This window comes from Alexandromys fortis, unplaced genomic scaffold (genome assembly GCF_014885135.2).
Source record: "Alexandromys fortis isolate MF-2015 unplaced genomic scaffold, M_Fortis_MF-2015_v1.1 scaffold_308, whole genome shotgun sequence".
In the NCBI taxonomy this organism is placed as follows: domain Eukaryota; kingdom Metazoa; phylum Chordata; class Mammalia; order Rodentia; family Cricetidae; genus Alexandromys; species Alexandromys fortis.
The window spans coordinates 916367-942215 of NW_026068180.1; the positions used below are offsets into that span (position 1 = coordinate 916367).

The 25849-nt window shown below is 41.8% G+C and overlaps 2 protein-coding genes across 2 annotated transcripts; both read left to right on the plus strand.

The window, feature by feature from the left end:
* The first annotated feature begins 9631 nt into the window (after positions 1 to 9631).
* On the plus strand, positions 9632 to 12165 carry LOC126492596 (mast cell protease 4-like). Its single transcript, XM_050129111.1, has 5 exons — positions 9632 to 9699; positions 10149 to 10299; positions 10809 to 10944; positions 11146 to 11400; positions 11780 to 12165. The coding sequence occupies exons 1-5, from the start codon at positions 9645 to 9647 to the stop codon at positions 11924 to 11926; spliced, it is 744 nt and encodes a 247-aa protein (XP_049985068.1). The 5' UTR covers positions 9632 to 9644; the 3' UTR covers positions 11927 to 12165.
* Positions 12166 to 21840: 9675 nt separating this feature from the next.
* LOC126492595 (mast cell protease 4-like) lies at positions 21841 to 24447 on the plus strand. Its single transcript, XM_050129110.1, has 5 exons — positions 21841 to 21938; positions 22436 to 22586; positions 23104 to 23239; positions 23416 to 23670; positions 24050 to 24447. The coding sequence occupies exons 1-5, from the start codon at positions 21884 to 21886 to the stop codon at positions 24194 to 24196; spliced, it is 744 nt and encodes a 247-aa protein (XP_049985067.1). The 5' UTR covers positions 21841 to 21883; the 3' UTR covers positions 24197 to 24447.
* Positions 24448 to 25849: the final 1402 nt, after the last annotated feature.

The window sequence follows — 25849 nt, forward strand, 5'->3', positions numbered from 1 at the left end:
CTACATGGAAATCTATCTCAAAATGTAAAATGAGAGAAGAGGGAGTAGAAGAGAAGGGAAGAAGGAAGGGACAAAAGAAAGGGAGGGAGAGAAGAGTGCTGGAGGAATCACTTGTTCATCCCAGCTGCCCAGAACTGAAATAATAACACAGAAACTGTATTCATTAAATCACTGCTTGGCCCCTTAGCTCTAGTGTCTTATTGGCTAACTCTTATATCTTAATTTAATCTATTTTTATTAATCTGTGTATCACCATGAGGTTGTGGCCTACCAGCAAAGTTTTAGCACATCTATCTCCAGTGGCGAATCATGGCATCTCTGACTCTACCCTTTCTCCCAGCATTTAGTCCAGTCTTCCCCACCTACCTAAGTTCTGAGCTATCAACAGGCCAAGGCAGTTTCTTTATTCATTAATGGTAACCACAGCACACAGAAGGGACTCCCACATCAGAGGAGGAAAGAAAAAAGGAAGGAAGAAAGAAAGAAAAGTACATAGGAAGGAAGAAAGGAAAGAAGGAAGAAAATCAACCACTTCTGGGTGATAGCTGTCCCTGACAACACTGGGTACACTTTATAACATATTCTGTGTCACAGTCCACTTTCATTAACAGCTTTATAGTGTTGTAGATAATTGAAATTTTGAGTATATGCTTCATAAAATACTATATTGTGACATAATCAAACCTTTTCAGCAGCTTATTATGGCTCATGTCTTTGAACACCAGGTCTTCAGGTAATCGTATCTTTTATAATCTTTTTTCCTGAAGAAACATAAGAAGAAAATAAGGAAGGAAGGAGGGAATGGGTATGGAGGGCAGAAGAAAGGAAGAGCGAAAGAAAGAAATGAAGAAGAAAGGAAAGCACTTATTATGCTCCATCACCCTCCTTCCCATCTCTCTTAAGGTGAGAACATGGTCTGTTACCTCATTTTAAGAAAGAAGTGATCAAAAGTCCTATACAACTGTAAAACTTAGGAATCACAGCAATGGCAGCCTGGCAAGACATTCACAGTGGTGCAATAATGGCACTTTTATCTTCATAGTAACCAGCAAGTGTTCAATTGGATTTAAGGCTCTCTCCATGGAAGGAAACCCATATCTGGTGCTGGAAAGATAGAAGAGAGCCTATACTATTTCCTTAAACAGATATAAGTTCTACTGTATTCTCTACACTTATGGTTAGACCCATAGTTAAGTGTGGCTTTCACCTTTCATCAAAAAAGCAACATCTTGTGCAACAGATGGAGAGTGTACAGAGATCCACAAATGGGAAAATGCAGAGAATAAGTTACTATGGGGTGCCCAGCCCCAAAGGATATATATACAATGTAATCTCTACAAATGAGGCTCATGAAACATTACAGAAGAAGGGGCAAAGGACCAGGATGCCTTCTGCAAATTAGTGTCTTCTAGACACTAGGCCAAGCTGTGCCTAGACTTTCAGCAAAATGTTGTTTTAAAAAGAACAACAAAGTGACACCAACAGTGGACTTGCAAAGGTGGATGGGAAAGACTCACAAGACCTCAGCCCTAGATGAAGAAGGAGAACTAGTTTTCTCTGTGGACCAGTGCCCTGATAAGTTCTCCAATCTGAAGTGATCAACACTAAACATACGCACATACCAGTGACACTAAGTGGACTCAGTAGTATGTGCAAACACACACACACACCACCACCACCACCATCAAGAACAACAATAAGAACAACAATGATGCTGTAATCTTGCAGGAACTCTGAAGCACACAGTTGACCAAGAGGTGAGTGATCACCCACCCAGCTGGACACCTCACTCCATAGCCTCTAGGTAATTTAGAAAAACCCTAGGCTCCTCTCCCACCTGCCTCAGTTTTTCTAGCCAGCCAGTAGGCAAGCTTCCTGCAAGTACATTGCTCCAATACCCCCACCCCATCCATAAGACCCTGTAAATTACAAGTCCCACTCTGCCCCCAATTCCTCCTATCACCCATGACCTCAGAGGAACAGACTGTGACTGCACACAGTGTACCAAGAGAGCAGACCAAGAGATTGTACCAAGAGAGCATGCCAAGAGACCTCAGTGGTTCCCTGAGACACAGATGATGACAGTACAGAGCAAACCAAGTAAAGCTCCCAAAGACATAGACAACTACTGCAAGAAGGATTGGACCAAGAGGCAAAGCCACTGCTGGCATCAATTGGAGGAAGAGATGGGTAGCTACCAATGCAAGAATTCATTCAACAACCTAAAAAGTAACATGGTAATACCAGAATCCAATGGTCATAAAACAGGAAGACATGATCAGTCTAACCTAGAAGAAGCAGAAGAAAATGATTTTAAATGTAACTTTATGAGGATAATGGAGACCTTTAAAAAGGAAATGAAAAATTACCTTAAAGAAATGGAGGTAAAGACAAACAAAAAATGGAAGAAGTCAATAAATCTCTGAAAGAAACCCAAGAAAACCAGGAAAAAACAATCAAACAGGTGAAGGAAGCAGTTCAAATAGTTCAAGACTTGAAAGCTGAAATAAACGTAATAAAGAAAACACAAACTAAGAGAATTCTACATATGAAAAATATGGGTAAATGAACAGGAGCTATAGAACAAGCATACCCAACAGAATACAAGATATGGAAGAGAGAATCTCAGGTGTTGAAGATACTGTAGAGAAAATTGATTCATTGGTCAAAGAAAATGTTAAATGCAACAAATTATTAACACAAAACATTCAGGAAATCTGGGACACCATGAAAAGACCAAACCTAGCTGGGTGATGGTGGCACACACCTTTAATCTCAGCACTCAGGAGGCAGAGGCAGGCAGATCTCCATGAGTTCGAGACCAGCCTGGTCTACAGAGCTAGTTCCAGGACAGGCTCCAAAGCCACAGAGAAACCCTGTCTTGAAAGACCAGAAAAAACAAAGAAAATACCAAACCTAAGAATAATAGGGGTAGAAGAAGAAGAACTCCAGCTCAAATGCACAGAAAATGTATTTAACAAAATCATAGAAGAAAACTTTTCCAGCCTAAAGAAGCATATTTCTATGAAGGTACAAGAAGCTTACAGAACACCAAATATACTGAACTGAAATAAAAGATCCCCTCACCATATAATAATCAAAACACTAAATATACAGGATAAAGAAAGAATATTAAGAGCTGCAAAGGAAAAAGGTCAAGTAACATATAAAGGTAAACCTATCAAAATTATACCTGACTTCTAAGTGGAAACCATCAAAGCCAGGAGGTCTTGGATAGATATGCTACAGACACTAAGAGACCATGGATACAAGCCAAGACTACTATACCCAGCAAAGTTTTCAATCACCATTTATGAAGAAAACAAAATATTCAATGACAAAACCAGATTTAAACAATACCTTTCCACAAAGCCAGCCTTACAGAGAGGACTAGAATGAAAACTCCAGCCCTAGAAAGTTAGCTGCACCCTCAAAAATACAGGCAATAGATGGCCTCCCACCAGCAAACTCAAAAGAAGGGAAATACAAAACACTACCACCAAAAAATAACAGGAACTAACAATCACTGGCCATTAATATCTCCTAATCTCTTTGGACTCAGTCGACCTATAAAAAGACACAGGCTAAGCTATGGATACAAAACCAGAATCCATCCTTTTGCTGTATACAAAAAACACACCTCAACCTAAAAGACAGACATTACCTCAGAGTAAAGGGTTGGGAAAAGATTTTCTAATCAAATGGACCTAAGAAACAAGTGGGTATACCTATTCTAATATATAACAAAATATACTTCACACTAAAACCAATAAGAAGAGATGAAGAAGGACACTTCATAATCACTGCAGGAAAAGCTCCATCAAGATGAAGTCTCAATCCTAAACATCTATTCCCAAATACAAGAGCATCCTCGTATGTAAAAGAAACATTACTAAAGCTTAAATTGCACATTAACTCCCCCACACTAATAGTCAGAGATTTCAACACCCTACTGTCCCCAATGGTCAGGTCAAACAGACAGAAACTTAACAGAGAAATAAGACAATTAACAGATGTCATGACTCAAATGGATTTAACAGACATCTATAGAACATTTTGCCCAAATACCTCATAGAAGCTTCTCTAAAACTGACCACATATTTTGTAAGAAAAAAACCCTCAACAGACATAATTTTTTTTATAAATTTGTTATAACTCCCTGTATTTTATTGAATCACCATGGTTTAACATTAGGATTCAATAACAACACTAATTGCAGAAGGCCTACAAACTCATGGAAATTGAACTCAGTTGAATCTCCCCTGGAAGAAATAAATAAATTAAAGACTTCCTAGAATTCAATAAAAATGAAGGCATAATGTATCCAAACCTATGGGCCACTATGAAGGCAGTGCGAAGAGGAAAGGTCATAGCACTAAGTGGATAGATTTTTAACAGCACACTTGAAAGCACTAGAACAAAAAGAAGCAAACTCACTCAGGAGGAGTAGACAGCAGGAAATTGAGGGCTGAAATCAATAAAACAGAAAAAAGAGAATGATACAATGAATCAGTGAAACAAAAGCTGGTTCTTTGAGAAAATCAACAAAATAGACAAACAGTCATCCAAACTAATTGAAAGGCAGAGAGAGAATACCCAATTTTAACAAAATCAGAAGTAAAGGGGGGACATAACAGCAGAAAACAGGGAAATCCAGAGACTCATTGGGTCATACTACAAAATCCCAAGTTGGAAAATGTAAAAGAAATGGACAATTTTCTGGATAAGTATCACATACCAAAATTAAATCAAGAACAGGTGAACAATGTAAATAGATTATAAGCTGCAATGAAATAGAAGCAGTCATCAGAAGATTCCCAACCCCAAAAAGCCCAGGGGCCGATGGCTTCAGTGAAGAATTCTACCAGAACATCAAAGAAGAGTTAACAACTATACTCTTCAAATTGTTCCACACGATAGAAAAAGCAATGCCACTTTTGGGTTTATATTCAAAGGATGCTCAATTGTATTACAAAGACATGTGCTCACCTATGTTCATAGCAGCATTATTTGTCATATCCAGAACCTGGAAATGACCTAAATGCCCCTAGACTGAAGAATGGATAAGGAAAACAGAGTACACTTACACAATGGAGGACTGACTATACAGCAGAAAAAATAATGACATCTTGAAAATTGTGAACAAATGGATGGATCTAGTGAACATCATATTGATTGACATAACACAGACCCAGAAAAACAAAAATCATATGTATTCACTCATAAGTGGCTTTTGGACATAAAGCAAAGAAAACCAGCCTATAATTCATAATCCCATAAAACCTAGACAACAATAAGGACCCTAAGAGAGACATAAATGGATCTAATATACATGGAAAGTAGAAAAAGGCAAAAACCCCTGAGTAAACTGAGAGCATGGGGACCATGGGAGAGTGTAGAAGGGGAGGGAAAAGGAAGGGAGGGAAATGGGGAAAATATATAACTCAATAAGAACAATAAATAAAGAAAAAAAGACAAGTTGACTAGTGGAACGGAATAGAAGACTTGTATATTAATCCACACAACAATGAACACCTTATTTTTTCTTTTACAAAGAAGCTAAAATTACACAGTGGAAAAAGAAAGCATCTTCAACAAATGGTGCTGGCATAACTGGATGCCACATGTAGAAGACTAAAAATAGATCCATATCTATCACCATGTACAAAACTCACTCAAGTCCAAATGGATTAAAGACCTCAATATAAATCTGACTACACTGAACCTGATAGAAGAGAAAGTGGGAAGTAGCATTCAATGCATCAGTAAAGGAGACTACTTCCTAAAGACAACACTATTAGCACAGACACTGAGAACAATTAATAAATGGGATGTCCTGAAGCTGAGAAGCTTCTGTAAAGCAAAGGGCAGAGTCAGTAAGACAAAAAGGCAGCCTACTGAATGGAAAAAGATTTTCACCAACCCCACATCAAAAAGAGGTGTTTATATATGAATACCAACATATATAAAGAACTCAAGAAATTAGTCATCAAAATACCAAATAATCCAATTTATAATGAGGCCCATATCTAAATAGAGAATTCTCAACAGAAGAATCTCAAATGGCCAAAAGACACTTAAGGAAATATTCAATATCCTTAGCCAGCTGGCAATGCAAATCAAAACAACTCTGAGATACCATCTTATATAAGTCAGAATGGCCAAGATCAAAAACACCAATGAAACTTATGCTTGAGAGGATGCTGAGTATGGGGGACACTCCTCCATTGCTGGTGAGAATGCAAACTGTAAACCACTTCTGAAGTCAGTATGGCGGTTTCTCAGAAAATTGGGTATCCACCTACCTAAAGACCCAGCAATACCACTCTTGGGCCTATATCCAAAGGATGCTCAATCAAACCACAATGACATTTATTAAACTCTTCTCATAGCAGCATTATTTGTAATAGCCAGAACCTGGAAACAACCTAGATGCCCCTCAATCAAAGAATGAATAAGGAAAATATGGTACATTTACACAATGGAGTAATATTCAGCAATAAAAAATAACGACATCTTGAAATTTGCATGTAAATGGATGGAACCAGAAAAAAACATCCTAAGTGAGGTGCCTATCATCTGTTGTTTATCCATTGATGAGACAGCTCTTTTTAAGCCAATCAGAAGGAGCCTTGGCAGCGACACATCTTGACAGTATACAAAAAACTTATTCCACAATATTTTAGATTTAGTTCCTACTTTGAGGTAAGAATGTTTCTTCCCTAGGTGTCTATAGTAGTTTCTACCTCCTTCACTCCAAGTCCAATGAGCATGATAGCATCAGTGTAGCATGACTGGTCTCTCTGCAATAGATGTTACTGCTCCTACAGATGCATGCTGATGTTTTCCTCAAAGTGATAGCTGCAATGGATGCATCATTTGCAGCAATAATGAAACGTACACTAAAAGTAACTACAGCTGGTGTTGCCACCTGGAGAAGTTTATAATAATTCATTGTAGTTCTCTAAGATGCAAAAGGATATGATAGAAGGAGCTATAGCAGGAATCACCTTTTCTTCTGTGTTCAATAACGTGTTATTTCATTGACCTCCAGATAATTCCTTGTTTAATATTCACCTGGTTGGCTTTTGGTAGGTAGAGGCAGATGTGATGTTTTCCACGTGTCTCTAAGGTCACTTCCTGAATCAGGCCACCACTACAGGGATAATGATAACTGGGGACTATTTCTCTCTTAACTCTGATCAGGAACTAGAGAGAAAGATAGACTTCATTTGGGACCTAGTGAGTGAGCCATCTCCAAAGCCAATTCCCTAACTAGGGATTCACACTATAATTTGGGGGGGGAGGGTTACAAAGTATTTTCCAGATAGATCCTGTCTGGAGTAATAAACAATAATAAAAAACATGATCTTCTATTTTTTCTATAATCCATATAAATCTGCTTAGACAGCCCCTTGTAGCTCTAAGGGAGCAGCACAGGAAAGAAATACAAGCTGGGTCCAGGACTTTCTTCAAGGGCAGCAGTCTCTATCATGCATGGAGATCTGATGTGCAGGCCCAGTCCTGGGAACCAGTTGAGGCTCTGTATGATAATCAATAACTCTTTATATTCCAGATCTATAATTCTTCTTCCAAGCTCTAAGACTCCAGAATGTCAGTGCCAACTGTATAGTTGATTGAGACATACAGTCTTCACGTCTGGACAAGTGCTTGTTTGAGATGCTACGTTAATCCAATTCCACGATATTTTATTCTCTGAAAATTCCTCAAAAGAAATTACCTTTATCTTTAAAAAAATTCCTCATTTTTATTTAGACAAAACACCATTCAAAGCCCTTCATTTTCTTTGCCTATGTTCTTGAGTACTTAGACACAATGAACTAACCACTTTATACTCTTAAGATCTGAGGTTATACTGCTTGGTCACGCAAAGCCTTATCTTTCAATGCAGATAACATTGGTTAAGTGGCAACAATACTCTGCATGCCATAAATAATCACGCCATGCCTACAGCTACTCCTCTTTTCATTTACAACAGCATCTGTGAGATCTTTAACTATGTCTAGACTGGTGAACAGGAAAGGCCCCCTGTTCTTATGTTCAGTGAGGCTCTCTATTCTGCAGGGTCCAATCCAGAGGGGAAGCCTACATGAGAGAGGTAGCACACGTTTGTGGTGTGATGCATGTGAGCAGTGTGCCATATATGAGTGATGTAACACATTTGAGCTGTGCAGAAGAGGTGAGCAGTACAACATACTGAAGCAACATAAGACATGTGAGCAGTGCTTCCCATGTGAGTAGCTCAACATGCAGGAAAAGTGCAACATACATGAATGGTGTAACCCATGTGAGCAACTTAACATACGTGAGCGGTGCAACATATGTGAGCAGTATAACATATGTGTGCAGTGTAACACATGGGATCTGTTCTAAGGTCATCACTGATGAGCTTGAGGAGAGGTGAACTGAACCCCTCAGGGTCCTTCTGTTTGCTTGCTCTTGCTTTGTTTTTGCAATCAAGCAAAGCAGGCCGGCATGAAGAACAGTTATTGGAATGGAGTTAAGCAGCTACTGAATTCAGATCAACTTTTGGTATTTAATGACTATGACATTTTGTCAAGGCTCGATTTTCTCACCTGTAAAATGGAAACACTTATACTTAGGGTGGATGGGATCTAAAGAAAGCTCAGACCAGAGATATGATATGTCAATTGTTCCAAGATGCACAGCGTTTCAGCTTGTAATCAAATAAGCAAGAATAAAATTTCTAATCAAGAATATGTTCCTGTTTATCTGAGAGCACTGTTTGATTTCCAGTGATCATGAAATAACGAAAGCACCAAGTACTGCCTCAAATACTGATCTGCACACATGCTATGTTGTTATCAAGCCCATATGGCTCTCAGTGTATAGACAGAAACCCGAGATCCCATACAGAGCATAGATGTGGTACTTTCTGCCTTCGGAGGTGTTTTCTGTTCATCCCACTGGAACTGAAATTCATAAGATTCCGAAACTAACTAATTAAGTGTAGCAACAACAATAATTTATGGTTGGAGTTCGTCACTCCACAAGGAGCAGCATTAAATGCTCAGGGCATTAGGAAGGGTGAGAACTACCATCTGAAGGTGTCCATCCTACCTGGTATCTGTGTATTCAATACACTCTCCCCATTCTTTCTTCCCTCTCAACCACATTCTATCATCTACTACTCATTAAAATAAATCAGAGGTTCCATCCCGTTTAACAACACATATAAAGTCCGTCAGGCTCAATGAGCCCACCACAGGCTTTGTAAGTAAAATGTACACACTCACACCACAGATGCCTGTGTTTGTGCAAGCACAACAGAGGAGGATCACTACACATACACTACAGAGACCTCAAAGCTGACAATAAACTGATTCCTGAACAGGTTCCCCAGGATCTGTGTTCCTGTCTGCCTCTGAGGATAAACTCTGGAGGGTGGAGTAGGCACCTCATCATGGGATCCAGGACTCTCAGGATCTGGTCAGAGATTCAACAATAGCAGAGAGCAGAGTCATGAGAATTTCTGATTAGGAAGATAAAGCTTGACCAGGCCAGCTTGGTGGTTTCCTGCCTTTCTCCTGGTTTGGAACTATAAAAGCAGGGACCAGGTAAGCCACAGCAGAGAACGGGGAATAGACTGCACCAGTGGGAAAATGCAGGCCATACTCTTCCTGTTAGCCCTTCTCTTGCCTCCTGGAGCTGGAGCTGGTGAGTTTGGTCTGTTCCTTCATATCCTTTGATAAGCATGATCTTCCTTGTGTCATCCAGAAATTCTCTTCAGTCAAGTAGGGATGAATAATTCATTTCCTTTCACATTGTTTCATCAGAATACATGTTGTTCTGATAGGCAGCTCTTCGCTGTCCTTCCATCAGTGTTGAGGAAGATAGGATGTAGGTGAAGAACTATCTAAATGAACTGGCATCAGAAACATGATTGACCACTATGTTCTGAAATGTAGGATGATGGTGGATAGGGAGGGCTGGAGAGGAAAGAACCACAGGGAGGAAAGATCAGAGGATGCTTGGAGGGTCCTGACCCCAAGAGATGGGGTGGGACGGGGAGCAGTTACTCAGCTTTAGCCCCCATTTCATCTGCTGCCACTGTTTTGGGGTGTCCTGCAAATATGTGACCAGGGACACTGTGTTCTTTGTTTCAGAGGAGATTATTGGTGGTGTGGAGTCAAGACCACACTCCCGCCCTTACCTGGCCCATCTGGAGATCGTCATTGACAGAGTTACCACTAGCAATTGTGGTGGGTTTCTCATAAGTGAAGAATTTGTGATGACGGCTGCACACTGTAAAGGCAGGTAGGTGACTCTCTTTGTGTGAAGAAATGCATGAACCAGAGTCACAGAGGGGCAGGGGCCTGAGTAAAGGTCCTGTCCCTGCTCACCTCCAGATGGACTCTTACTTATAATGTGAAGACAAAGGGAATGCAAAGCCATTCATTGCACAATTTTCTTTGTTATCTCCATTTTCAAAGGACAGAGCTTTAAGCAGGGCTCTGGGAGGACAAAGGGCTACTTTCCTTTTGTCACAGGAGCACTTAGTTATGGGCTGGTGTGGAACTTCACTGAGTGCCTGTCTACCTCATTTAAAGCCATGGGTTCAGTCCAAATATGAGAAGGCGGAGCCAGTTCTCAGCACTGTTTTGCTGAGCTTATAGCTTCTGGGAAGTCTGTGGTCCTGAAGCTTCATCTCAACTACAATTGGGGTCTCTCTGCTGTGGAATAGAGAAGACCTGGTGTCCCTCTGCTTGAAATGAGTCCTTCTTTTGAGATCAGCACTTTTACTCCCTCTCTTTCTCTTTCAACAGAGAAATTATTGTCACTCTTGGGGCTCATGATGTGAGCAAGACAGAACCCACACAGCAGAAGATAAAAGTCGAAAAACAAATCATTCACCCACAGTACAACGTCTACCCGCACCTGCATGACATCATGTTGCTGAAGGTGCCATTATTTTTCCTGCCCTTTTAAATCTCCTTCTTTAACTCTTTTTTTGGCTCAGTACTTTGAATTTTCTCTTGTTCAACCCATTTCCTCAGAACCTACCCCGAATTCCTTGTCTTTACCACCACAGTGGGAAAGAACCCATGCCAAAGACATCATCCTTCTCTGGGTTACCATGTCTTCTCTCCTTCCTCCTCACAGCTTCAAAGAAAAGCTAAGATCACTCCTGCTGTGGCTAAAATTCCCCTGCCTAGTCCCCGCGACTCTATTAAACCTGGACATATGTGCCTGGCAGCTGGATGGGGCAAAACTGGAGTGAATGATCCATTGTCAGTCAAACTGAGGGAGGTGACACTAAGAATCATGGAAAAAGAGGCTTGTAAGCACTACTCGAATTATAGAGATGACGTCCAGGTCTGTGTGGGCCGTCCAGGAAACATACAATCAGTGTTTAAGGTGAGTACCAACATATTTTCTCTCTCCACATCAGGAGACAGTGTCAGAGAAGGGAGTGGGTCAATCATCTCTCCACTGCCTTGACCTACACCTGTGTTCTTTGGCTGTGAGTCTGGGAAATGCAGTTTCCCCTCTAGTTCTCATACCCCATCCAAGCCCTTCCTGTAACTTTCCCCCAGGGTCCTAGAATGCAATAGAAGGGAGTGAGGGGGAGACAACCTAAACATTGTGTCAAGACAGTAGAAAAATTTCAAGCCCTAACTCATGGCTCACAGGGAGCCAGAACTCCTTACCTCACTCTGGGTTTAGCTATGGTGAGGGGTCTGTAGTTGGGGAAAGTGATCTCTTCTCATTCTCTGCTTTTTTTTGCAACCTACAGGGAGACTCCGGGGGACCTCTAGTCTGTGCTGGGGTGGCCCATGGTATTGTATCTTATGGACGTAATGATGCAAAACCCCCTGCCGTCTTCACCAGAACCTCTGGATATGTGTCCTGGGTTAATGCAGTCATAAGGGAACATAGCTGAAAGGCTGTCAGCCTGAGTCAGATTCTTCAAGTCAGATCTTTTCTGTTACCTCCTGAATGAAAGAAAAACCTGTCTCCAGACTCGCCCCTAGTCTAACTCAGCCTGTTCCAGCCTAACAGCAGCCTGTGTCCAGCCTGTATGAACCTGACACCAGCCTGTCCTCAGCCTGTTCCATCCTGTCCCCACACTGTCATAGCATGTCTCTGAGAGGACCTTAAGGATACTCAAGGTTCTGGTGATTAACTGTTCCCTGTAATGCAGCTCAATAAAGATGATCTCTCCATTAGCTCTGAGACTCCACACTGTGCATAAACTAACTCAGTCCCTCACACACAGGTAGAACTTCTCTAAGCTGAGTTAAGAGTTGTCAGGTGATATTCTCTGACCATGTTTGTAAACTTGACCAGTGGTTTCCTGGCACAGGGTGTGCCACTGTGGATTACTGGGTAATCCCTCACATATACACGTGTGTACTGTGAGATTTCACATCCAGAACAATTTGCACTGTTCTGCTGTTTCTTTCACTGTCCTTCCTTTTCCTATTCTCTCTCCTTGTCCTCATCTCTTCTTTCCACAAATCGCAATGCCTTAGCCATGAAATTTCTTCCACACATCATAACAAATTGCCATGTCTAGCTCAGAGACGGCTGTTGAGAGCTTGTGTCCCCAACAACTAACGCACCATCACCATCCTCCCAGTATTGCACCTGTAGCTAGAGGAAAGGCTGACCTCAGAAGTACCTGGAAGGTGTGTGTGCCTTCAACAGTCACAACAGGGGAGTACCAAATTTTTCTGGAGCCTATGGTGAGGAAGAACTAGCCATCAGTGAAAAGAGGTCTTCAAGAACTGAAGTGAGGATGTGGCTCTAGACCTGTTTCTAAGGCATCAAAATACAACTGTCATCTTCCTCAAAGAGGGCATAGTGACTTCTTGCCTTTCAGAAGCAGAATGTCTGTGTTATGTCAGCTTCGAAGTTGCCTGCCCTCGGCCTAGATGTAAAGCCTCCATTGTCTTTAGCTAAGGGTAACAGTTCATTAATTGGGGTGCTGTGGAGTCTGAAACTGAGATCTCACATGAGGTCTGTTATTCCCCAGTTGTACCGAATATGATGGGCTTGCCCCTTGGGAAAGCAAATTTGTACATTCACTCTGGAAATCAGTATGGTGGTTTCTCAGAAAAATGGGAATCAACCTACCTCAGCAATACCACTCTTGGGCATATTCTCAAAGGATGCTCCATGATACTACAAGGACATCTGTTCAGCTATGCTCATAACATATGCTCATAACAGGATTGTTTGTAGTAGCCAGAACTTAGAAACAACAGAAATGCTCATTAAGGGAAGAATGGATAAAGAAAATAGGGTACATTTAGACAATGGAGTACTACTTAGTAGTGAATTACAATGACATGTTGAAATTTGCATGTAAATGAATGGAATGAGAAAAAAAACATCCTGAGTGAAGTAATCCAGACCCAGAAATAAGAACATGGTATCTACTCACTCATAAGTAAAGCAAAGGATAATAAGCCTATAGTTCATGCCCCTAGAGAAGCTAAGTAACAAGGTGAACCCTAATAGAAATATATACAGATACCCCTGGTAAGGGGTAAAGAGACAACATCTCCTGACAAAATTGGGAGCATGGGAGTGAGGGAGAAGGGAGATGCCAGGGGAAGAGGGGGTGAAAAGGGGAAGGGGGAGGAGAACTTGAGGGAATAGGATAGTTGAGATGTGGGAAGGAGAGAGACAGAGAATGAAAATGGATATCTCGATTGAGAGATCCATTGTGGGGCTATCAAGAAACATGGCACTAGAGAAATTCCCAGGATTTCACAAAGATAACCCAGCAAAGACCATATACAATACTGGGGAGAGTACCGGAGCTGGCCTTGCTCAGCAGTCAGATTGATGACTACCTTAAATGTCACCATAGAACCTTCATTAAGCAACTAATGGAGATAGGAGCAGACACCTGCAGGGGAGCACTGGACTGAGCTCCCAAAGTCCAGTTGAAGAGTGGGAGGAGTGAGAATATAAACAAATATGTCAGGACCATAGTGTGGATACCTGGTGTAGGAGTTCCTTCTGCCCATCATCCTTTTGAAGTAGCTTTGTACTGCCAGGAGCAGATGTGTTTCACTGTCATGAAAAGTTCTAAGTTCTTAAAACATTTTAAATGTCATATTCTGAAGGTCTCTGAAAGATCTGAAGAATACCTATCTAACTGAAATATATCTCTATATATCTAGAAACTCTAACTAACATGACTACAAGCTTGACTATTAGAGATGGCTATCTATTAACCTATATTTCTTAATTACACATTACATTTTTAAAGGAACTACACAATCACAAAACCTTAATCAAGAGCAGAAATATACATACAACATGATTGACCTTAAAATTGTATCAATAAACCAAGATCTATACTAAAGCAAATTATTCATCTCTGTAGCATATCCCCCTTTAAATGTAAACAAGCAATTATAAACAATATTTGGGAATATGGGCGTAGATTTGTCCATACTGCTTCCTGATGTTTGAGAGCACTGTTAATCAGGTCTTTCATGGTGTATCCTATGTGCTAGGTTCATCTCAGTCAGCAGTTGGGCAAAGAAATTTTTTGAGGGTGTTTATGGCAACCTTTCAGGAGACCTTGGTCCATGAAACCATATTTGCCTGAAGGCAATCCACCAGTTCTCATCTTCTGTGAAAACAAAAGTAGAACCTCTTTTGCCAAGCATCATGTTCTTAGACCCAAATTCTGAAGTCAAGATACCTTTATAATATACATGCTGGTTCAGCTTAGCAGCCCATACAATGAAATGGCTTTTTGTACTTAGCTCCTTTACAGTCAAAAAACTTAAAAAAACCCACAATAACATACAGAATCCAGACTCTGTGAATTTTTCATTCTTATGTAGCTTATTTTTCTTTACTCCTTTAAATCTATGGCTATCTGTCCTCTATCCCTTTAAAGGTTTTACTTTTTTTTAAAAGCATTAACTTTATTTTATGACTCTGTACTTTTTTCTTCTCTCTTCCAAGCCTATGTATGTTTATCCAACACTGTGACCAATTTAGAGGTCTTTTATGTCTGAATATGTTCTATTATGAACCTGTAATTCTTTATTGTCCAGGAGCACTTCTTAAAATGCTAAGCGCTTCTTAAAAACTTAAGTTGTGTCATTAGTAGGGGTAATATGGTACTTCCTGTTTGCCTGCCCAGTATAAAACTTAAGCTATGCTATTATAATGATAAATACATTAGTTCCTGCCCGAGCTCTGCACAGTTCAGCATGGCAGAGCCACTTGTGCCTCTGAGCTGCTTGTGCCTCTGAGCCACACGCATTGCCCCACTAGTCCATGTTTCCATCAAACAAGCAGCAGCACTTTAATCACAAAGTCCATTCAAATGCTCTGTCTCCTGCAAGAGACAGAGGTCGCATTAGCAGCATAGCCCATAAAGCCGGCATTTTAAAACTGCCACATTTTTTTTTAATGCTGTGGCTGCTGAGTCAGGAAAATCTCTCTTAAAGGAGTTGCGGCACACTACCAGCAAACAACAAAAAGCTGTGTTAAACTCCCCCCCTTTCTCTCTCTCTCTCTCTCTCTCTCTCTCTCTCTACTCTCTCTCTCTCCTCCTCCCTACAAGCACAAGAGATTGANTATATATACACACACACACACACATATATATATACATATATATGTGTGCGTGTGTGTGTGTGTGTGTGTGTGTATGTATGTATTGTCCAGAATGTCTTTTTAAGCCCTCTCAGGTTTTACATGGAGTTTGTTGACTACGTTGGAATGGCAATTGTTGTATGGGAGAGGGCCTGCTTGTTCTTCCCGGCTGTCCAGCTAGCTTTGCACTGAAAAACCACACAGAAATTGTATTAATTAGATCACAGCTTAGCCCATTATCTCTAACCTCCTATTAAATAACTCTCACATCTTGATTTAACCCAATTCTATTAATCTGTATATTGCCACATGGTAGTGGGTTATCAGGAAAGATTTGGCATGTCTGTTCCTGGTGGCTCCATGGCAACTCCCTCTTACTCTGCCTCTCTCCCTCCCAGCATTCAGTTCTGTTGTCTCCATCTACCTAAGTTCTGCCCTATCAACTAGGCCAAGGCAGTTTCTTTATTTATTAACCAATGAAAGCAACACACAAAGAGAAAGACCTCCTACACCACTTAGCCACTGAATCTCTGCCACACATCATAGCAAATTTTCATGTCTAGCACAGAGATGGCTGTTGATAGCTTGTGTCCCCAATGCCTGACCCAACATTACTATCCCACCAGCATTACACCTGCATCTAGAGGAGAGGTTGATCCCAGAAGTCCCTGGAAAGTGTCTATTGATGCAGCAGTCTCAACAGGGGCATATAAATCCTTTGTAGGGGCTATATAACAGGCAGAACTAGCTGGTGGGAAGAGGTCCTCAAGAACTTAAGTGTGGAGCTGGCTCTAGACCTACTTCTGAGCCACCTTAATTCAACTTTCATCTTCCTCAAAGATGGCATAGTGACTTCTAGCCTTTCACAAGTAGAATACCTGTATTAGGTCAACTTCTAAGTGCCCTGCCATCCTCTTAGAAGCCAAATCCCTCATTGTCCTTAATCAATGGAAACGGTGTTTTAGCTGAGGGGTGCTGCGGAGTCTGAAATTGAGATCTCATAAGAGGTCTATTATGCCCCAATGGTATTGAATATGATGGACTTGACCCTTGACTGCTGAACCATGAGAAACTGCAACCACTACCAACCACAACCAGGAACTCAGCACCTCTGCCTTCCTCGCTGCCTGCCAGTGCACACATGTAGCTTCCTGCTTCTAGCTTTCCAGCACCACTGATCAGTATCAGTATAGATTTTAAAGTACCAGACTTACTATAAACTTTAACTGTCTGGAAAAAGAAGAATTGTGAATTAAAAACCTGGAAGGATCTTTAAAAAAAATCAAAGAATCTTTGTTGGCTTATATTTATAAGGGTGACTTAGGAAGGTTTTTTTTTTAATATTTTTTCATTTAAATATTTACACTTCCTTCCCTCCTCCCAATCCCTTCCCACTCTCCCATATCCTCTCCCTCCCCCTCCCTTCCTGCTTGAGCGAGGGCAGGGAACCCTACCCTGTGGGAAGTCCAAGGTCCTCCCTCCTACATCCAGGCCTAGGGAGCTGTACATCCATATAGACTAGGGTACCCAAAAGTCAGAACATGCCAAAAGAAACAAGTCCCAGTGCCCTTATAAATGCCTTCTTAGTCAGCCCCCATTGTCAGTCACAATCAGAGAGCCTGGTTTGATCACATGCTCATTCAGACCCATCCAGCTGGATTTGGTGAGCTCCCATTAGAACAGGCACACTGTCTCAGTTGGTGGACCAACCCCTCGCAGTCCTGACTTCCTTGCTCATCTTCTCCCTCCTTCTGCCTTTCAACTGGACCTTGGGAGCTCAGACCGTTGCTCTGATGAGGGTATCTGTCTCTATCTCCATCCATCACCAGATAAAGATTATATGGTGATATTCAAGATAATCATCAGTGTGATAGTGGAGCAAGGACAGTTCAGGCATCCTCTCCTCTGCTGTCCAAGGACAGGAATGAAGATCGTGTTAGGGATACACACAAAAAGGCTGATCTGAGTTAGTGGGAGCTCACTGACTCCAGACCGATAGCAGGCAATACTGCATAGGACCAGAGTAGGCACTCTGAATGTGGGTGACAACTGTGTTACTTGGTCAGTCTGTAAGGCCACTGGAAGTGGGACCAGGTTATATCCCTAGTGCATGAACTGGCTTTTTGGAGCCCTTTCCCTTTGGGTGGAGATAACTTGCTCAGCCTATCTGTAGTGGGGAGGGCCTTGGTCTTGTCTCAAAGTGATGTGCCAGACTTTGCTTACTCCCATGGGAAGCATTATCCTCTCTGAGAAGTGAATGCTTGGTGTTTAAAATGAGCAATGATGGTAAAAACTAAAATTAAAAAATGAAAATAAAGAAAAAAAACTGGTCAGTAGTCCCACTCATGTGTAAAACATAGAAAACATAGGTCCCATGGAAATGGAAGACTGACAAGATATTCACAGTGGTGAAATAATGGCACTTTTATCTTAGGGGGATTAAGCAACTGTTTAATTGGATTTAAGGCCCACTCTATTGAAGGGAAAGCAGGCCTGGTTCTGGAAAGCTAGAAGAGAGCCTATTACTATATCCGTAAGCAGATGTAAGCTCTGCTGTATTCTGGACACCTACGGTTAGACACACATAGGTAACTGTGGCTTTCACCCCTCATCAAAGAAGCATCATGATGGATACTGTTACAGAGACCTACAAGTAGGAAATGCAGAGAATAAGTTACCACAGGGTACCCAGCCCCAAAGTATACATTTACAAGGTAATCCCTACAGCTGAGGCTCATGAAATACCACAGAAGAAGGAGCTGAGAGACTTAAGAGGCAGAGGACCAGGATGCCTGCTGCAAATTAGTGTCTTCTAGACATGACAGCGAAGCTGTGCCTAGGGAGCTCAACAAAACAGTTGTCTAAACAAGAACTGCATAGTGACACCACCAGTGGACCTGCAAATGCAGATGGGGAAGATTCACAAGACCACAGCCCTAGATGAAGAGGGAGAACTAGTGTTCTCTGTGGACCAGTGCCCGCGATAAGTTCTCCAACCTCAAGTGGTCAACCCTAAAACCGAGTATATTCCAGCAACACTAACCCAACTCAGTAGTATGTGTATGTGTGCGTACACACACACACACACACACACACAGTACTACTACAACCCCTACTACTACAACTCTACTACTAATAATAATAATCACAATAACAATAATAATATTAAAAGAATAAAAGCTCTTCCTTTAAAGAGGGAATGGGAGAACATGCAAAGAGTTTGAGGGGGACATGAGACATGATAATACTATAAATACAGTACTCCTATATGGAATTTCTAAAAAAAAAAAAATTGTCTCTAAACAAGATGAAGGTCAAGATGGCTCTCACTATTATTTAGCACTGCATGGGACTCTTTAAATGTCCAAAAGAAAAGGGGAGTTAATATAAGTGTCTTTAGTTGTTACTTTCTACTATGATTACATATTAGGTGGTCTTCTCCTAGAAGCATGAAGATGCTATTATTTTGAGTTTGATCATCTGTACATCATCTTCCAGGACACATAAAATAGGATTGTATAATCACAAACATCCACCCTCAAGTGGCATCAGTTGATCACAGGTGTCATCCATAAGCCAGGTGTAAGCATTCCTTCTGTATCAACTTTCCATCCAGATACCCAGTGAGCATTTACCTCTTCCGTGCAAATGGAGGGGCCAGATGCAGCAACTTCACTTAGGAAGTGACCACTTGTGATCACTGAAACCACAGATGCTTCTTTGAAGTCAAAGTTTTTAGTGTAGTTGTCTGTCCTTTGGACTGCCAACTCCCGAATAATGACACAGAAATTTGTTATTATTAAGCTTGGCCCTAACTCAGGATTGTTTCCAACTATAGCTCTTAAAACTTAAATTAACCAGTTTATATTAATATACATTCTGCTCCATGGCTCATTACTTCTCCTTCACAGCACATCTGACTTCCCTTGTCTTCTGGTGAATTTCCTGCCTCTCTTTTTCCCAGAGTTCTTATCTTTTCCTGGAAGTCTGCCTATCTTCTCTTGTTTAACTACTGACCAGTCAGATCTTTATTAAATCAATCAGAAGGTACCTTTGTGGAGACATATCTTCATAGTGTACAAAAAGGTTATCCAACAATTTAGATTTCTTTCCTACTTGGAGGCAAGAATGCTTCTTCCCAAGGTGTCTACAGTAGTTGCTACCTCCTTCACTCCGAGTCCAATCAACATGATGTCATCATACATAGTGAGGGAGCCCAATTACATCCATTACAGGGAGCCCAATCATATTACACTGATGACTTATCTTACATTGCAGATACACCTTGGTGACATTGCTTACATGGCAGGATTACTCTTCATGCCATAAATAATCATTTCACATCTACAGCTACTACATTTTATCACTTACAAAAGGGTCTATAAGACCTAATACAAAGGTGTAGTCTAGTGAACAGAAAAGTAACCCTGTTCTTGCTTCCAGTGAGGATCTCTATTCTACTGGGTCCAATCCGGAATGAAAGCCTGCATAAGTGGTGCAATATATGTAATATATGTAACACACATGAGCAGTATAAAACACTTGAGCTGTACATCAGAGGTGATCAGTGCATCATACCTGAGCAGTATAACACATGTGAGCAGTGCATCTCATGTGAGTGGTGCAACATACAAGAAAAGTGTGACATACGTGAATGATGTAAAACGTGTGAACAATGTAACATATGTGAGCAGTGTAACATATCGGAATGGTATAACAGAGGTGTGCAATGTAACATGTGGAATCTGTTCTAAGGTCATTTCTGCTGAGCGTGTAGACCAGTGAATTGAACCCTTCAAAGTCCTCTGTTGGCTTCATCTTGCTTTGTTCCTGAAATCAAGGAAAGCAGCTGGAACAAAGAAAGGTTATTGAAAGAGAGTCATGAAGTAACTAAACTGAAACCAACTTCCAGTATTCATTGTTTGTGATATTTTTTCAAGTCTTGATCGCATCATGTGTAAAATGGAAACAGTTATACTCATGGTTGGTGGGGTCTAAAGAAAACTCAGATCAGTAATGTAACAATATGTCAATTATTCCAGGCTGCACAGCATTTCCACTCTGATCAAGTAAGCAAGACTAGAAATTGTCCTCAGTGGCATGTTCCTCTTCACCTGAGAGCAGTGTTGGATTTTCAGTGGTACATGAAATGATGAAAGCACCAAGTATGGCCTCAAATATGATCTGCAGAGACGCTATGTTGCAGTCAAACATGTTTGGGTGCCAGTAGATAAGTAGAAATCCTGAGATCCCATGCAGAGCATAGATGTGGTACTTTATGTTTTCTGTTGTGCATTCTCTCCATCCCACAGGAACTGAAAACAGTTAAGATTCCGAAACTAACTAATTAAATGTGTGATCTTCCTGTTATGTGATCTCCCGGGAGTCCATTAAGTTACCCCTCAATGTGTATGGCAATATCCACAAAATGGACTATTAGTATGAGAAAATCAGAGCATGCACTTATAGTAGCAGTTCTAAACCTGTGGGTTGGACCCTTTAGGGGGTTACAAAGCAGATATTCTATATATCAGATTTTTACATCACAATTAATTCCAGTAGTTAACTTGTCATGAAATAGCAATGGAAATAATTTTATAGTTGCGAGTGACCACGACATGAGGAGCTATATTAAAGAGTCGCAGCCTTAGGAAGATTGAGAAACACTGGCTGAAGGTCTCTGTCCTGCATGATATGCTGTGTATTCAATACATTATCCCCATTCTTTCTTCTATCTCAAACAAATTCTATCACCTGCTTCTTATTAGAATAAATCTGAGATGCCCTCCTACTTGTCAACACAAATTATGGCCATCAGGCTCAATCAGCCTGCCATCAATTGTTGTAAATGAAATGGACACCATCACACTCATGTTTCACACACTACACATGCCTGTGTTTGTGCTACAGTGACAGAGGTTGAGTCTTTTCACACATGCTGCATGGGCCTCAAAACTGACAATAACAAGGATAGGGTCATCATCCTTGAACAAGTTCCCCAACACATTGTTGCTGTCCAGTCTCTGAGGATTAGCTTTGGTGGGTGAACTAGGCACCTCATCATGAGATCTAGGACTCTCAGGATCTGGTCACAGATTCAACAGCAGCAGAGAGCAGAGTCATGAGAACTTCTGATTAGGAAGATAAAGCTTGGCCAGGGCAGTTTGGTGGTTTCCAGCCCCCTCTTTCTCCTATTTTGGAAGTATAAAAGCAGAGGCCAGGCAGAAACATACCAGAACCTGAGCATAGACTGCACCAGTGGGAAATGCAGGCCCTACTCTTCCTGTTGGCCCTTCTCTTGCCTCCTGGAGCTGGAGCTGGTAAGTTTTGTCTCTGTCTCCCTACCCTTGATTTTTTCAGCAACTGACCCGAATCTGTTAACTTGGGAATAGAGACCTTAAAATGAGGCAGGGTTCTTTGCATGTAGTCCAGGAGAAATGTCTTGGGGAAAGTAAGAATGAAAAATTAATTACCCTTTACATAGTTTATCAAAATATTCTGTTTTGGCAATTCTCCTATGGCCTTTCATTACCATTGAGGAAGGCAGGATAAAGGAGTGAAGAACTGTCTAAATGAACTGGCATCAGCAACATGGATGTTCATTGTGTACTGAAATGTAGGATGATGGTGGAAAGGGAGGGCTGGAGAGGAAGATCAACAGGGAGGAAAGATCAAAGGGTGTTCGGAGTGACATGGGCCCCTTGAGAGTTGGGATGGGATGGGGAGCAGCCACTCAGCTTTAGCCCCATTTCCTCTGCCAGCCCTATTAGGGTATCCTGTAAGATTGTGACTAGGAACTCGGGGTTCTTTGTTCCAGAGGAGATTATTGGTGGAGTGGAGTCAAAACCACATTCCCGCCCTTACATGGCCCATCTAGAGGTCCTCACTGATGGAGGTTTCACTGCCAGCTGTGGAGGGTTTCTCATAAGTGAAGAATTTGTGATGACGGCTGCACACTGTAAAGGAAGGTGGGTGACTCCTCTTTGTGTGGAGAAATGCATGAACCAGAGTCACAAAGGGGCAGAGCCTGCGGAAAGTTCCCAGTCCTGCTCATCTCCAGACAGACTCCTATTCATAATGGGAAGACAAAGGGAACACAAAGGCATTAATTTTTCCTGTCATCTCCATTTTCAGCGGACAGAGCTTTAAGGAGGGCAGCGGTCAGGACAAACTGCTGCTTTCCTCTTGTCCTGGTGTCACCAGAGATCTCAGTCGTGTGCTGGGGTGTAACTCAATGGTAGATCCTTTGTACCACATGTAAAACCACGTGTTCAGTCCAAATGCTGGTAGGGAGCACAGCTCTCAGTGGTGTGTTTCCCTGAGCTCATCACTTCTGGTGGTGTGTTCCTGGGAGCTTCATCTCCATTCCAATCGGGGTCTTCCAAGTGGCTCTGCTCTGGGACAGAGAAGGCCTGGTGTCCCTCTGTTCGAAATGAGTCCTCATGAGAACAGCACTTTTTACTGTCTCTTTTTCTCTTTCAACAGAGAAATTACTGTCACTCTTGGGGCTCATGATGTGAGCAAGACAGAATCCACACAGCAGAAGATAAAAGTCAAAAAACAAATCGCTCACCCACAGTACAGCTTATACTCCAATCTGCACGACATCATGTTGCTGAAGGTTCCATCATCTTTCTTGCCCTTTTTAGCTCTCCCATCCTTTACTCTCATTATCCAACCCACTTCTTCAGAGCCAACCCCTAAAATCCATGTCCTTATCACCCCAGTGGGAAAGAACCCATGTCCAGGACAGCATGCTTCTCTGGGTTACCAAGTCTTCTCTCCTTCCCCCTATAGCTTCAAAGAAAAGCTAAGCTCACTCCGGCTGTGGATACAATTGCCCTGCCTAGCCCATCTGACTTCATTATACCTGGAAAAATGTGCCGTGCCGCTGGCTGGGGACGAACTGGAGTGACAGAGCCGACATCAGAAAGACTGATGGAGGTGAAACTGAGAATCATGGCAAAAAAGGCCTGTAAATCCTACAAGAAATTCAACTATGACCTCCAAGTCTGTGTGGGCAGTCCCAGAAAGACAAGATCTGCATACAGGGTGAGAACCCACCTACTTTTCCTCCTCACATCAAGAGACAGTGTCAGAGGAGGGAGTAGGACAAACAGCTCTCCACTGTCCTGACTGATGCCTATGTTCTTAGGATCCTAGCACTCTTGGAATTGAACTTCTCCCTCTAACTCTCATTTCCATGCACAAACCCTTGCGGAAACTTTCCCAGGGGTTTCCAGATGAGAATAGATGGGGGTGAAGGGAAACAACCTAAGCATTGTGACAAGACAGAAGAAAAATTCAATCCCTAACTCATGACTTACAGGGAGCCAGAAGTGCTCACCTCACTCTGGGATTAGCTATGACAAGGAATCTGTAGTTGGGGGAAGGTGATCTCTGTTCACCCTCTGCTTTCTCTACCCTACAGGGGGACTCTGGGGGACCTCTACTGTGTGCAGGGGTGGCCCATGGTATTGTATCATATGGACGTTCAGACGCAAAACCCCCTGCAGTCTTCACCCGGATCTCCGCTTATGTGCCCTGGATTAATGCAGTCATAAGGGCAAGTAGCTAAAAAGCCTTGTGAGCCTGAGTCAGGATCTCCAAGTCAGAGGTCTTCTGGTACCCCTTGGGTGACTGCTCCTAGCCTAAACCGACCTTCCCCCATGCTATCTCCAGACTGTCCCCAGTCTCTCTGAGCCTGGCCCTAGCCTGTTCCCCAGGCTGTCCCATCCTTCCCCTTTGTGTGAGTGGATCACAAAGAGACACATGGTTCTGGTGATTGATTGTTCCTTGTAATGCACCTCAATAAAGATGAGAACTCCAGCAACTGTGAGCCTCTACTCTGTGCTCTAAACTGACTTGGTTCCTCACCCACACCTAGAACCAAACCCTCTAAGTTGAGTGAAGAGATGTTTGGTGATACTCTCTGGCCAAGTTAGCAAACTTGAGTACTGATTTCCTGGCATAGGGTGTGCCACTGTGGATTATCGAATATGATCTCACATACATGCATGTGTACTGCAAGGTTCCACATCCAGAGAAATTTGCACTGCTCTGTTATTTCCTCCACTGTCTGCCCTTCTCTTCTTCTCTCTCCTTGTCCTCATCTCGTCTTTCCACAAATATCAATGCCTTGGTCACTGCATCTCTTCCACACATCATAGCCAATCCCCGTGTCTTGCTCAGAGATGGCTGTTGGTAGCTTGTGTCCCCAACACCTGACTCACCATCACTGTCCTCCCAGTATTGCACCTGCAGCTAGAGGACAGGCTACCCTCAGAAGTCCCTAGAACATGTATGAGGCTGCAGCAGTCACAACAGGGAGCATCAGCCATTTCTCAGTCAATTAGCCATCAGTGGGAAGAGGTCTTCAGGACCTTAAGTGTGGAGCTGGCTCTAGTCCTACTTCTGAGCCACCCAAATTCAACTGTCATCTTCCTCAAAGATGGCATAGTGACTTCTAGCCTTTCACAAGTAGAATGCCTGCCTTAGGTCAACTTCTAAGTGCCCTGGCCTCCTCATAGAAGTCAAAGTCTCATTGCTCTTAGTCAAGGGAAACAGTGCGTTAGCTGCAGGGTGCTGTGGAGTCTGAAACAGAGGAGACCTCATATGAGGTCTACTATGGCTCAAGGTTACCTTATATAAATTGGCATAATATGATAATAAATTGTAATATGATAAGTTATAGTATACTACATAAGAAATCATAATATAATGTAATATAATAATAATAAATGGTTTGACTGTGACTATCAATACATGAGAAATTGCTAACACTACCAGTCCCGACCAGGAACTGAGCACCTCCTCCTTCCTCCCTGCCTGCCAGTCCACACATCTGGGTTTCTGGCTTCACCACTGATCAGTATCAGTATAGATTTCAAAGTACCAGGCTTACTTTAAAATTTATTCTATGGGAAAAAGAAACCTGTGTGGATTAAACAAAGTGGATGAGTCTTTAAAAAGTTGAAGAATCTATGTTGGATTATAGTTACATGGGTGGCTTTTGAATTTTTTTTTTGCTTTGTTTTTTCTAACTCTTATTTATAGTTGTGAAATTAAATGGTAGGGTTTTTTTTTTCATTTTGATTTCAATTGGTTTTGTTTGGGCACAGTCTCGTTACATAGCTCTGACTGGTCTACAACTCATAATCCTTCTGAATCAGTCTTCCTAGTATCGGGACTACAAGCAAGGTCTACCTACCATCCTTGACTTACACAAAAG

Bases quoted from the DNA above. Each gene is read 5' to 3' on its own strand.
- LOC126492596 (XM_050129111.1), top strand. From the start codon at position 9,645: ATGCAGGCCATACTCTTCCTGTTAGCCCTTCTCTTGCCTCCTGGAGCT. The intron at 10,300-10,808 runs GTAGGTGACTCT...CTCTTTCAACAG, and splicing joins GCTGCACACTGTAAAGGCAG to AGAAATTATTGTCACTCTTG. The intron at 11,401-11,779 runs GTGAGTACCAAC...TGCAACCTACAG, and splicing joins ACATACAATCAGTGTTTAAG to GGAGACTCCGGGGGACCTCT.
- LOC126492595 (XM_050129110.1), top strand. From the start codon at position 21,884: ATGCAGGCCCTACTCTTCCTGTTGGCCCTTCTCTTGCCTCCTGGAGCT. The intron at 22,587-23,103 runs GTGGGTGACTCC...CTCTTTCAACAG, and splicing joins GCTGCACACTGTAAAGGAAG to AGAAATTACTGTCACTCTTG. The intron at 23,240-23,415 runs GTTCCATCATCT...TTCCCCCTATAG, and splicing joins ACGACATCATGTTGCTGAAG to CTTCAAAGAAAAGCTAAGCT.